This window comes from Suncus etruscus, chromosome 6 (assembly GCF_024139225.1).
Source record: "Suncus etruscus isolate mSunEtr1 chromosome 6, mSunEtr1.pri.cur, whole genome shotgun sequence".
NCBI lineage: Eukaryota > Metazoa > Chordata > Mammalia > Eulipotyphla > Soricidae > Suncus > Suncus etruscus.
Window position 1 is genome coordinate 45,445,570 of NC_064853.1, and position 14,440 is coordinate 45,460,009.

The 14,440-nt window shown below is 42.1% G+C and overlaps 1 protein-coding gene across 1 annotated transcript in view; it reads right to left on the reverse strand.

Moving 5' to 3' along the window:
- Positions 1 to 5,326: 5,326 nt before the first annotated feature.
- The window catches only part of KHDRBS1 (KH RNA binding domain containing, signal transduction associated 1), a 34,618-nt gene continuing 25,504 nt past the window's right edge, over positions 5,327 to 14,440 (reverse strand). The window contains 3 exon segments of the mRNA XM_049775188.1: positions 5,327 to 6,651; positions 10,697 to 10,755; positions 12,979 to 13,046. Coding sequence (XP_049631145.1) covers positions 6,554 to 6,651; positions 10,697 to 10,755; positions 12,979 to 13,046 — 225 coding nt within the window. The 3' untranslated portion in view covers positions 5,327 to 6,553.

Here is a 14,440-nt window from a genome sequence, read left to right on the forward strand (position 1 = left end):
CCACACCCGTTTGATGCTCAGGGGTTACTCCTGGCTAAGTGCTCAGAAACTGCCCCTGGCTTGGGGAGACCATATGGGATTCCAGGGGATCCAACCGCAGTCCTTCCTTGGCTAGTGCTTGCAAGGCAGACACCTTACCTCTAACAACACCTCGCAGGCCCCTCCAATATTTTTATTTGCAGATATGATTTTTATAGTAAATGGTCACAGTGTAAGTAAAATGTTACCTTAAAAGAAGGCCTATTTTTTGTGAGGGACCTGTGGGGGAACATAATTTACAGCACTGGGGGGGGGGGGGTGGCACAATGGTAGGGCATTTGCCTTGCATGTGGCCTACCTGAGAGGAACCCGGGTTCGATTCCTGACATCCCATATGGTCCCCCCAGCCTGCCAGGGGCGATTTCTGAGAGCAGAGCCAGGAGTAGCCCTTGAGCACTACTGGGTGTGGCCCCAAAACCAATCAATCAATCAATCAATCAATCAATAAAGCTTAAAAAAAAAAAACAAAACAAAGCACTCAAGGCCACAAGGTAGGTATGTCATAGCCGCAGGCAGGCCTCAACACAGGTAAGGCAAATGCTTGAACACCTGGGGCCCTCCTGATACCTCCTTACCTCATTCTTAAACTTGGAGTGGGTGGGGAGAGAGAGCAAGACATTAAGGCCATATGCAATGCCAGGAAAGCCAAAAATATGTGAAGAACTTCATGAAGGCTCCACAGGAAATCCTGAGAGAAATGTTCGAAGCCTGCCTCTTAGCCTCTGGCGAACAACAGAGGATGGACCAGGCATGACAGCTGAAGCAGCCTCATTTCAGTTTAGTTAAGCTTCAATATAAAGCAGTACAGGATTACTCAGATCTCAGATCAAATCCTTGCCCCACCACTCACTAGTAGTGATGTCAAAACAATCCAGTCAGTTATCATTTACTATTGAGTAGCTACTATGCACTAGAAATTCTATTCAACACTTCAAGTCAAAGCCAGAATTGTAACATATCAGCTGATTTTCAGTGAGGTTAAAATAGGACACTCAATTGTGAGTCTTTGCCAATAGGGAGGCATCTCATCTAGCAATTACAGGTATCAAGTTAAATCCTTAATGCTATCCCACTCACACACTCACATTCTTTCTCAATTTTTGTTCTTCCTCTCCCTTACTTTCCTTTTCCTTTTCCTTCTTTCTCCATTTCATCCTTTCCCTCCGCCTTTTTCCCCTCCCTTTTGCCAAACCCCCCCCAAATATTCAGCACTGCTCGTGTTTTGCCCCTCCCCCTGCTTGTTCAGGTATAACCCTGGTAACTTCAGCCCCAAATAGGAAGGCCCACAAGTCAAGCACAGCCAGTAGTAATCCCAGCACTACTTATGGAGGAGAGGAGGGAGGGAGGGAAAAAGAGGGAAAGAGATCAAGAGAGAGAAATCTGTTTTTTGGATCACATCCCACAGTACTTAAGGCTTACTCCCATCTTGATACTCAGGAACTGGCAGTGTGGGAATGTTATGGGAGGCTGGGGACTGAACCAAGGTTGTGTGTGCAAGGCAGGAACCTTACCCACTGTACTATCTCTGTGACCCCTCTATTGTTGGTATATCTGATGGTATTCAGGGCTTCTCCTGATTGTGTTCAAGGGATACTTCTGGTGGCCCTCAGGGGACTGGTCATATTGTAGTACCATGAATGCACTGGGTGGACTACATGCAAAACAAATGCCTTAACCCCTTACCCTACATTATTGCTCTGACCCCAAGGCATGGCCAAAGGTGTTCTGTGCCTTTGACCCACCTACTTTCCCCTCTGTGTTTTTCTTTTTTTTTTTTTTTTTGGTTTTTGGGCCCAACCCGGTGACGCTCAGGGGTTACTCCTGGCTATGTGCTCAGAAGTCGCTCCTGGCTTGGGGGACCATATGGGACGCCGGGGGATCGAACCGCGGTCCGTCTCCTAGGCTAGCGCAGGTAAGGCAGGCACCTTACCTCCAGCGCCACCGCCCGGCCCCTCTCTGTGTTTTTCTAACATTAACAACTCAGGGGCAGAGGGAAAAATCAGTTCTTGATAACTTCAAGCAATGGAAGAATTTTACTCAACTGTCAAGAGTTCCAACTAATAATGAGGGAGAAAATTTCTTAGAGGAAAATATACTCATATTGGGTTGGACAAAGTTTAACAACTTGAGCATAATCTCTGCACAGAAGATGCCTGAGTTTAATCTCTGGTACCACACAACTATGTAGCACTTCTAAGCAGTGCTGGTGCAGTCCCTAAATCAAATATTTTTGACAGTGCATAAGCTAGGGTTTATTTTTTTTTATTTTTTGGGCCATACCCGGCAGTGCTCAGGGTTTACTCCTGGTTGTCTGCTCAGAAATAGCTCCTGGCAGGCACGGGGGACCATATGGGACACCGGGATTTGAACCAACCACCTTTGGTCCTGGATCGGCTGCTTGCAAGGCAAATACCGCTGTGCTATCTCTCTGGGCTCAAGCTAGGGTTTGTTAACTGACCATACTACTTATGTTTTCAGTGTCTACCTCTAAAAAATAAAGTAGGCCCTAGGGGTAGCTCACTGGTTAAAAGCGCCTGCTGTTCAAGGGTGAGGACACGAGTTTGATCCCTGTTATGCACTGAGCACAGTCCATAAAGTTCTGTGGTCTGGGACCATGGGTAGCAAAACCTGGAGCACAGCCAGGAGAGTTTAAACACTGTAACTCAAGCGTGTGACCTCAGTGAACATTATAATTAGTATGTGTTAACCTAACACCAAAATTAGATGAGTATGGGCCCTGGCAAGCATATGAGCAAGGAACAAATCCACAAGTGTGCAACCCCTGGGGGCATGGCTCAGTGGCAGAGCACCAAGGCTCTGGATGATATTGACTGATTCGCTAGTACTGCTGGATGCAGATCGAAGCACTAAGTTGGAAGTAGCCTCTGGGCACTCCTAGGAATATCTCGAAAACCAAACCAAAGGGAAGAGAAGGGGGAAAAACAGGAAATATTGCTGGAAATTGTGTATGTCTGTGTGTGAGTGTGTGCGCGCGCACTCGTGCCGGCCTGCCTGCCTGAATACCACATCCGCTGATGTCAGGATGATTTCTGGCAGCTCTGTGTTCAGGAATCCTTACTGTGGGCTGAGGGGACTGTATCGGGTGCCTAGGATAAACCTGGGGTGGCCATGTTTAAGGCAAGCACCCTACCTGCTGTACTATATATTCTTCTTGCCCCTGGAAAATTGTTTTAAGGCAGCCCAGAATCCACTTTCTTTTCCAAGTAATAGTCTTCCTTTTGAGGATCTTTTTTCTTTCTGCATGGTAAAGTATGACATGTGACTCAAGCAAATTAAATCTGATAGCATCTCCCAAAAAACTTGGGAGAGAAAGAAAGGAACCAAATATGTATAGAGTTCACTTAGTCCAGCTGAAGACCATTCATGTGGTCTATAACTAACATCCCAGCTCTCTGCAACTGCTGTTTCCAAGCCAGGTTTTGTAGCCTTCAGACTACATCTATGAGCACCCAACATCCTTCTAAATAAACATTCTCATTTATTTACATTATACAACCACTTTGTTGCTTAAACCAGTGACTTTCAAACGAAACACGCTCTCATTAGGGTGTTGATAAGGCTAAGTAAGATTCAGGAGATATAAGTTGGTACTACTTCACCATTGCAAGTTAAGTCAACTTTTAAGCATGGGTCTTATTGTAAATATGATGCAAATGACATGAGACTTGCCCCTTAATCATCTGTTGGTAAAATTTTTAACACCCATGATAAAAGTTCCATATTCTTTTTTTTTTTTTTCCATATTCTTAATAGAAAGCCACTTCACATACCTGACATGGGTCTTTACTACTCATTTTACTCCAGAAATGCCCCAGGAATTTTCAATTACCTGCAAATGGAGAAGTAATAGATCAGTTTTTGAAGAGGAAATTTTAAAGACATACAAAATAAGAGATAGAGATCCTGCATGCAGTTTACACATTACAGGAAAGAAACATGCAATTTTAAAGAAATTTTAAGTAACATTTCATTGCAAATATCAATATGGGGACCTATAGGGACTCATCCTTGTACATTTTAAAATAGCTGAGCAGAAAGCTTTACTTTGGGGAGCAGCAGGTCTAATCTATAGTCATTGAAATTTTACAATGTGTCATTTAAGATGTCAGACTTTGTGCCCAGATTACATTACAGTTCACGTGTGATGGGCAGGATTATTAAGAGTTATGGCTAATTTATGCGGCAGCATATGGTCTTTCTTTTTACAGCTATTTTTATTAAACAAGTTTTTCAAAATTTTAACATTAAAATTAACAGCTAAAGAATGGTTTATGAAAGTTGCTGTCACAGTTTATGTAAAAGAGAAATATGTGCTATTAAAATCAGACATTTAGGTTACCTTTGGTTTTTTGCGATGCATGTTAGCTTTACACATCCTGATTCTCTTGCGATAATTTTCCTTTAAAAAGGGGGTATAGAGTGATCTCTTTTCATCAAAACAAGACATAATGCCCTGAAAGCTGACTTCAAACCATGGTTGAAAATTCAGTTATTTACACTTTATCACAATCTACATATACATTTTTTTTGTTGGTGTGTTTTAAAAAGAAAAAAATGTTCATCATGCACTGCTGCAGGCAGCTTGGCACTTCATACGAGAGGATTTTTCACCCCCGAGCAGTTTAGGCGGTTTTTAGGCAAGGCATAAGCCCTAAGGATTAACAGAGAATTGGAAACAGGACCAATTCCAATATTTCCTCCCTCTCCTGAGGTCTCAGGAGGGAATTCAGAACTTGCCAAATCCTGCCCCAACCCAGATGATAGATTAGCAATGTCTTGGGGTCAGAAAGAAAACCCTTAACGGCCTCCCAAGACCTATCTGCTGAATTGTATTTTAGAGCAGGTACGCTTTCTTTCCACAACTCCTGAGATTATTTGGTGTCACTCTCAGGGCCACCTAGGGGCTCTTGATAGAATGTGTAGACTAGGGTAGCTGGCTGGCACTGGAAAATACTGTGATCTCTTGGGAAAGCCAGTCAAGTTTAGCTCAGTCAGGTTTCTCTCTAAAAATTAGAGCTTGTGATTGGAATGGATAAAACTGCTTTCAACAACTTCCAGGGGGTGAAAAAGCTTTAGTTATTTTTAAACTAAAACTTAACAACTCAATAAACTTTTTTTTTCCTGGTAAACTTAAAATAAAAATCCCCACCACCACTTTTAAGAATGTCTCCAATTTTTAACAAGCCCATTAAATTTAGAGTTAATTTAAGTTTATTTGAAAGAGTACTATTTTATGGTCCACCCCAAAAAATGACAATTCATCACATTTACTTTGATTAAAAAAGGACTAAACTTTATTGACAAACTGCTGCAGACATTTTGACATAAGTTTAAGCTACCTATTTAGGCAGACTTACACATGTAGCATTTAATTCTCCAAGAACAAAGTGGGAGGACGGTACAAATCCAGTTAGGACTTTAACTTATGTACAAAGTGGATTTTGATTCCTTTTTCATTCAGCTGCAGTGTCCCTTTTTATATCATGCTAGTGTTGAGACATACTTGACTAGCACTACCTTGAAACAGTTCACCATTGACAACTGTCAATTTAAGAACATCATCAGCTTTTGGCTCCAGTGTCCAAATGAGCTTTTATCTTGGGAGTGCTGACTCTCAGATGGACAAAATACTTCTTTTATAAATACTGAAAATTTTTTATTAGTACTATTACTTAGAGATTGTATGTGGCTAAAAAAGCTCTGCATCAAATTCCGTTCAGGTGGCCGCCCCCCTCCCCCAACCAACCTACTCCCTACTAAGTATCTCTCAACACTGTATGTCTGGGGCTAGATTTCAAAACCCACATAATGAAAAAGTCCATTTTACAAACCTAATTTTGTTGTTTTTTAAATCAATTAACGTTAAAAAATGCATCAACTATTTAATGAATGAGGATCTTTCATATTAAAATTTAACCTTAAGATTCAACCGCCATGTGATTTTTAAAGGAAACATTTTAGAGACATCTAGCTTACTTTTACATGGTGGCACCTACTGTCGTTAACGTTTGTGATTTTAAATCTTAAACAGCCCTGAATTTTGAAATGTAGCCTAGTTTGGGATTCTGCAACTACAACTTTACGGGATGCCTCAAATGAAAACTAAAGAAAGTTAACAAGTCTTAACTTCAGAACCTTTAAGCAAGCAATGTCACTTTTGAAACTAACAGGTTTGTGTTTGTTTTTTTTTACTCAACTTTTTATTATAAAAGGTACATTTCTGTTTATATTTAAACAACAAAGAAAAAAGCATCTACACACTTAAAAAATTAATTCAATATTCCTAAATCTATTTTAACTCATTTAAAAATACTACATACAGAAGCCAGAATGCAGAGTTAAGAATGGAGTAAGGTTGGGAAGAAGGGGACCACGAAGAAAAACACTTAGACAATTACTTGTCTGTTGTGGGTAAAGCAACAGGAATCCTGGGAGATACAAGAAATCAGTAACAACTTTGCTCATAACTGATATTTTCCCCTCATGTTTGTTTTTAATAACGTCCATATGGGTGTTCTCTGTATGCTCCCTTCACTGGCCTAGCTGGAGGGGCCTTCAGTGATGGCCTGGTCCCATTCCAGTCGTCTTGACCTGTTGGGGAAAGCAAGAACAGTTTATAAATCAAGTCTCAAAGATATTTTGGAGGGAGAGGTCTCCTGGTCAAGATCAAAACACTGATTAGCTTCAATGTCTCTGCATCTCCCTGAAAGCCCTTGCTTTTCACTGTCTGGTCCTCTTATGCAGCTACTGGTATTTCCCACCTGTAGTGTATGTACTTTTGTGTGTGTGTGTGTGTGTGTGTGTTTTCCCACCTGTAGTGTATGTACTTTTGTGTGTGTGTGTGTGTGTGTGTGTGTGTGTGTGTGTGTGTGTGTGTGTGTGTGTGTGTGTGTGTGTGTGTGGTTTTTGGGTCACACCCGACAGTGCTTAGGGGTTTTTCCTGGCTCCGTGCTCAGAAATTGCTCCTGGCAGGCATGGGGGACCATATGAGATGCTGGAATTCGAACCGATGACCTTCTGCATGAAAGGTAAACGCCTTACCTCCATGCTATCTCTCCAGCCCCTAGTGTATGTCTAAGTGTTTTGAGTGGATGGACACAGAACAGCTCAGGAAGGGAAGTTATCTCCAGCAGAGACAGTTCACAGAAGATGTACCAGAACACAATGATACTCCTGCCCCTAAACTTAGAATATACACAGCACTTTGTTTAAAATTCTTTTTTATTTTTATTTTTTTTTGGTTTTTCGGGCCACACCCGTTGGATGCTCAGGGGTTACTACTCCTGGCTAAGCGCTCAGAAATTGCCCCTGACTTGGGGGGGACCATATGGGACGCCGGGGGATCGAACCGTGGTCCTTCCTTGGCTAGCGCTTGCAAGGCAGACACCTTACCTCTAGCACCACCTCACGGGCCCCTTGTTTAAAATTCTAAGTGGACATAAAATGCCCTTTCCTGTTCCCAAAGTAAACTAGTAGGTAGCCTCAGGTGAGGTGACATCCACTTAAGTCTTTCAGATTGGAAGCAGCACTTTTCCACGCAACAGAAAGTCAGTTTTTCCTTTGGAGAAGTAAATATTCTCTTGGGGGAAGCAAATAGGGCTTAATTTCACAAGCCCTTCACTAGTAGGATTGGTCTACTGCTGGGCAGAATACAATCAAATGCTATTTACAGATTTATCAGGAAAATTCATGATCACTTTTATGCCAGAAAGGCTATGGATATTTAGCCTAGTGGTACAGCACTTGCCTTTCTACTTTTTATGTATGAGGTTTGAGCCTGAGTGCTGTGAAAGAAAAAGAAAAAAAAAAAAAAAAAAAAGGAAAGGCTGTATTTGGACCTGAGACATTGTTTAAAGGATTGGAGTGCTTTACATGTGGGAGTCCTGAATGGGTAAATTGAAAAACAATTGATAACTCAAATGGGGTTTATAATTATAGGGAAAAGCCTGAATGAGATGAATACTGAAATGACTTGGGGTTTTGTTCTGTTTTGGGGCCACACCCAATGACGCTCAGTGGCTACTCCTGGCTATGTGCTCAGATATGGCTCCTGGCTTGGGGGATGCCGCAGTTCATTCGAGGTCAGCTGTGTGGAAGGCAAATGCCCTACCACTGTGCCACCGCTCCAGCCCCTGAAATGACTTGTTCTTAAGCTTATTCTTCCTATCATATCTTACCCATGCCAGTTCATTTTTCAAGTACTTTTCAATTGCCTGTATTCACAAACATCAGCTTTTGACAGTATGAATTTGAGTATCACTATGTGATCTAAATTACTAGATTGTAATTTAATCTACTTATGCTTCTAATGTAATAATAATTACATCAATCAACTTCCAAAGTGGGTTGTGGGCATCAAGTGTCTATTTTTCTATTTTGTATTTAACCATGGCAACATCAGTCCACGAGCACAAGAAGGCTACCTCTTTCAGCCCAGTTCTTTCTCTCACTAAACAGAAAGGCAATTTAGTCAAATATACACACAGGCCTCACTGTGTTGCCTCTGTGGTGAAGGGAAATACCCAGGGGCAATCAGCATCCTTCTGAATAGTAGCATACTGAGAGGAATGCTACAGGGCTACAGGACGGGAATTGTCCAGAATCGTTTAATTAAAAATGGCAAAAACATCTCCCTGTGCTGGGGATATTGCTTAGCAGTAGAGCACTTGTCTTGCAAGTATAAGGCTCTAGGTTTGATACTTGATGCAAGCACACACACTGTCCTCGCAAGAAGCTGATACCACTTATCTCTTGAGCTGAACGAAGAGGCACACGTGTGCAAGCACATGTACACAAACTCAGGTAGACAGTCCAAGATCCTCATCCAATAGTATTAAAAGGTGAACTGTCAACCTCTAAGCCCCCTGCCAAGAACTCTGGAATCCCCTCCTTTGTGTGTAAATACTTCACATTTCAGAGACTCTATCCATTGCCACTCCCTTCTGTGGCCATTAATAGAGTGTCATAACTGGCTCAAGGATAAATGTTTTCAACCAAACCTCAGGGAAGATAGTTTAGTCCAGAAACCATTTTAGAATTCATACCTCTCTTGATCTTTAAGGATTGTGTGAAACCCAATCCTTAAAGAGGTTGGGATTCCCAATGCACTAAACTGGTTAGGTCCCATTCAGCCTAGATTTGAGTCTAAGAAGCACTACTCTTACCCGTACCCAATTCTGCTAGAGACCTTATTTCTCTCTTTAAAGAATAATTTTGTGGTTCTTGGCAACGCCTAGCCAAAATCAGGCAGTGATGCCTATAAATTAATTCTGGCCCTATGTGCAGGTGATGTTGGGGATCAAACCTGGGCAGCCATATGCAAGCACCTTATCTTCTGTATTATCCCTCTGGATCTCCTGATCCCTTTTAGAAAGCATTTCTACTGCACTGAGCTTTAACATTTTTTATTAAATAAATTGTTTTTGGTTTTTGAGACACACCCGGTGGCACTCAGGGGTGCACTGGCTTTGCACTAAGAAATTACTCTTGGCAGGCTGGGGGGATATGTCTGGGATTGAACCTGTGTTGGCCATGTGCAAGGCAAATGTGATATCTACTTTGATATCCCTCCAGCTCCTTAACAATTTTCTTTCTTCTTCTTTTTTTTTTTTTTTTTGGTTTTTGGGCCACACCCGGCGGTGCTCAGGGGTTACTCCTGGCTGTCTGCTCAGAAATAGCTCCTGGCAGGCACGGGAGACCATATGGGGCACCGGGATTCGAACCAACCACCTTTGGTCCTAGATCGAACGCCGCTGTGCTATCTCTCCGGGCCCCTTAACAACAATTTTCATAGGCGCCAGAGCGGTAACAGAGTGAGTAGGATAATTGCTTTATAGACAACTGGCCCAGGTTTGATCCCTGGCATTCTATATGATCCCCTAAGTCCTCCAGAAGATATTCCTGAACACAGAGTCAGGAATAACTCGAGCACTGCCAGATGTAGCCCCAAAACAATTGTTTTTTAAAATGAGGTGGGACAGAGAAATAGAATTGTTTAAGATTAAATTGTTATTATTTACCAATATAGTTTATATGAGTAGCAAAGGCTAAACAATATTCCAGGCATAACCCTCTCCTGGTTTAAAGTAAAGACACTAATTTAAAAGCTTTTTGCTCTGATGTGGCCAAATCCTAATTTAAGGTAACTGCTAGGGCTTGACTGAGCACATACTATCTACAAAGCACCACTAGGAACTGATCCCCTATATCCCTATCCCTGCACTAAGTAGGAGTAGTTCCTGAGCACTAGGTGTGGTGCCAAAACCAAAACCAACAAAATCAGATCTACTTAACATTTCAAAAGTTAGTGTAAAATGAACCTAAGTCACTTTTAGTTTCTCTCTTTACTTAACACTACAATATTTAACAGTAAGATATTTCTCAATACTATTTCTATCATCTTGGTCTTTTTTGTATTTGTTTTGAGCCACACCTGGCAATGATGGGGAGACCATATGAAATGCTTGGCATTGAACTGGGTTAGTCAACCTCATGGAAAACAAATGAAATAAAATATTCGCTATATTATCTCTCCTTGGGTATAATTGTCTGAATCCCCCAAAACAATTCAGTCCCTAATATTCTTTCTGAGGCACCTACTTGCAAATTCTGCTCAACAACAGAAATTAAGACATACCATAAGCTTCATAAGAATCTTGAACCTCCCCATGTCCATAGTCATAATATTCTGAATCCCTGAAAATCAAAGACAGAGTATTAGAGAATTACAGATCAATTCCACCTTTCCCATTTTCATATTGAAGAATTTATTATTTGCATATATAGGAAAAGGTTCATTTGCTAAGTGAATAATCTCATTCCTGGTGGGCTCAGAACAATGTGGGAATCAAATCTGATTCGGCAATGTGCAAGATGTGCTTACCTTCTGTACTATAGCTACAGCCCCCTAAATGAACCTTTTCTTTTTTTTTTTTTTTTTGGTTTTTGGTTTTTGGGCCACACCCGGTAACGCTCAGGGGTTACTCCTGGCTATGTGCTAAGAAGTTGCTCCTGGCTTGGGGGACCATATGGGACACCAGGGGATCGAACCGCGGTCTGTCCAAGGCTAGCGCAGGCAAGGCAGGCACCTTACCTTTAGCGCCACCGCCCAGCCCTAAATGAACTTTTTCAACATGATAATACTATGTACTCAGAGAAAAACTTATCAACATAGTACCAGGGAGGGATGTGGCTCTGTGATAGTATATACCTTAAATTCAAATCCCTGCATTGTAAAAAAAAAAAAAAAAAAAATCAACTAAAGGGCCAGAGCGATAGCGCTGTGGTAGAGCATTTGCCTTGCATGTGAAAGACCTGGGATGAACCACGTAGATTCCTGAATGCAGAACCAGGGGTAACCTCTGATCACTGCCAGGTATGACCGTAAAAACCACCCCCGCCCTCCAAAAAAGCCAACTATAGGTAAGAAAAGTAGACATCATGAAAAAGCACAATCCGAGGCCAGGCGGTGGCGCTAAAGGTAAGGTGCCTGCCTTGCCTGCGCTAGCCTTGGACGGACCGCGGTTCGATCCCCCGGTGTCCCATATGGTCCCCCAAGCCAGGAGCAACTTCTGAGCACATAGCCAGGAGTAACCCCTGAGAGTCACCGGGTGTGGCCCAAAAACCAAAAAAAAAAAAAAAAAAAAAGAAAAAGAAAAAGCACAATTCACAGGGTCAGAGCAATAGTACAGCAGGTAGGGTGTTTGCCTTGCACAGGCCAACCTGAGTTGACTTACACCAGCATTCTACATGGTCACCTGAACCCACCATAAGTGGTTTCTGAGTAGAGCCACAAGTAAGCTCTTAGCACAGGGGGTATGGCCCCCAAACCCAAAAATCACAAAAGAGAAAAAAAATACACAATCCAGAACTGGTCATCTTAAGCACTGAATAAACACATATTCATTCAGAGATCCCTGGAGGAATATAAAGACAAAAAAATTATTCTGTTCCCACTATGTAAGTCTGAAGTGATTTTTTAATCTTTGATAAGATATATATAAAATATTTTAAGAACTTAAAAATACGGGGCTGAAATGGTGGCGCAGGCCATAAGGCATCTGCCTTGCGTGCACTAGCCTAGGACAGACCATGGCTCAATCCCCCAGTGTCCCATATGGTCCTTCCACAAGCCAGGAGAGATTTCTGAGCACATAGCTAGGAGTGGCCGGAGAGTCACCAGAAATGGCTGGAAGGAGGAAAAAAAAAATCCCAACAACCCCAGAACCTTAGGACTGGAACAGTATCGCAAGCTATAGGGAATCTGTCTTGCACGTGCTAACCTAAGACAAACTGCGGTTCGATCCTCCGGCATCCCATATGGTCCCTCAAGCCAGAGCAATTTCTGAGCGCATAGCCAGAAGTAACCCCTGAGCATCACCAGGTGTTGCCCCAAAATAAAAAACATACAAAAAGAACCCAAACCCAAGATATTTATGGTAGAAGTATACTTCCCTTTCATACAACTTTAATGTGGCTGTTTTCAGTAACAAATAATAATTTAAAGGTGTTTTTCTTTTGATTCTATGTAGTAACATGTAGTAATAGCATAGCCAGAAGTAACCCCTGATCATCATCAGTTGTGGCCACACACACCCCCACAAAAAATCAAAAAAGTAAAAAAAAGAAAAATTTTCAATGACTCAAACTTGCAGATCTGAATGTATGTCATACAGATGTCAAAAGCAGAGATCATCCTTAAAGGTGAACTATTCTTTATGTTTTGGATTTGAGGCCACATATGGTAGCTCTATAGAGGGTGCAGAGATTTAACTTGGCAACATGCAAGGCAATGGACCTACCTGTTATGCTAATATTCTAGCTCCAGGTAGACTATTCCTTAGCTTTTTTAATCTCCTAGTCCCTTTAAATCATACCTGGGATTAAAACAAAAACATAGCACCACATTATTTTACTCACCCTTGGCTCTGACTGTAATAGCCTTCGTAGCCTTCATAACTTTGTTCAGCATATGTATCATCATATCCCTAGAAATATAAGAAAAGAAAACCTCAGAGAGGGTACACAACTCCATTGGTAATAAGGCAGGCTTCTATCTGATCAGAACATTGAATTTACCTTAAAAAGTGTTAATATCCATTGTAAAAAATAATCTAGATCAAAAGGGTTCATTCTTATTAACCCAGTTTTGGGGCCATACCTGGCATTGCTTAAAACCTGAGCTCTGGGGGCCGGAGAGAGCACAGCAGCGTTTGCCTTGCAAGCAGCAGATGCAGGACCTAAGGTGGTTGGTTCGAATTCCAGCATCCCATATGGTCCCCCATGCCTGCCAAGAGCTATTTCTGTGCAGATAGCCAGGAGTAATCCTTGAGCACCGCTGGTGTGGCCCAAAGAACAAAAACAAAATAAAAACAAAAACCTGAACTCTGAACTCGGGGATCACTCCTGGTGGGCTCAGAGGACCATCTGTAGTGCTGGAGAACCAAAGGTTAATCACTGGTCCCTATTATATATATTTTTGTTTTTGGGTCATACATGGCAGTGCTCTGGGTTTGCTCCTGACTATCTGGCTCTGGGATCACCCCTGACAGTGCCCAGAGGACCATACAGAGTATTAGGGAAGAAATACAGGTTGACCACATACGAGGGAAGTATGCCACACTATCTCCATTTCTTTAAGGTCTTATTATTACCATCCTTATTTTGCCCACACCCAGCAATGCTCAAGAGATGATATAGAGTAACAGAAAGTGAACCTGGGTCAGCTGCATGGAAGGTAAATGTCCTGCCAGTCTTTCTAATTTTTTTAATGAAACAAACCAATTAAACAGGGGCTGGAGAAATAGCACTAGAATGGTTTGCCTTGCATGCAGCTGACCCAGGACAGACTCAATTCGATTCCTGGCTTTCCATCTGATCCCCCATGCCTGCCAGGAATGACTTCATTTTTTTTGGGACACACCCGGCAGTGCTCAAAGATTGGCTCCTGGCTTGACGCTCTGAAATCGCTCCTGGCAGGCTTAGGGGACCAAATGGGATGCTGGGAATGGAACCCAGGTTCATCCTGGGTTGGTCACATGAAAGGAAAATGACCTTCCACTCTGCTATATTTCCGGCTTCCATGAACAATTTCTGAGCGCAGTCAGAATAACCCTTGAGTGCAACTGAATATGGCCCAAAAACCAACTTAAAAAAAAAATTTAAAAGAAAAAACTCAAATAACTTCAAGTGTGGGCAGGCAATAAGGCACAAAGTGGAAATCAGGATTACTGGTAATGGTAATGGTAGATAGTTCAGTAAATTTCTTTTCTGTGTTTTTGTTTTGGGTCACACCCAGCAGTGCTCAGGGGTTACTCGTGGCAGGTTCGGGGGACCATATGGGATTCGGGGATTCGAACTACCACCCAGCATGGAAGGCAAA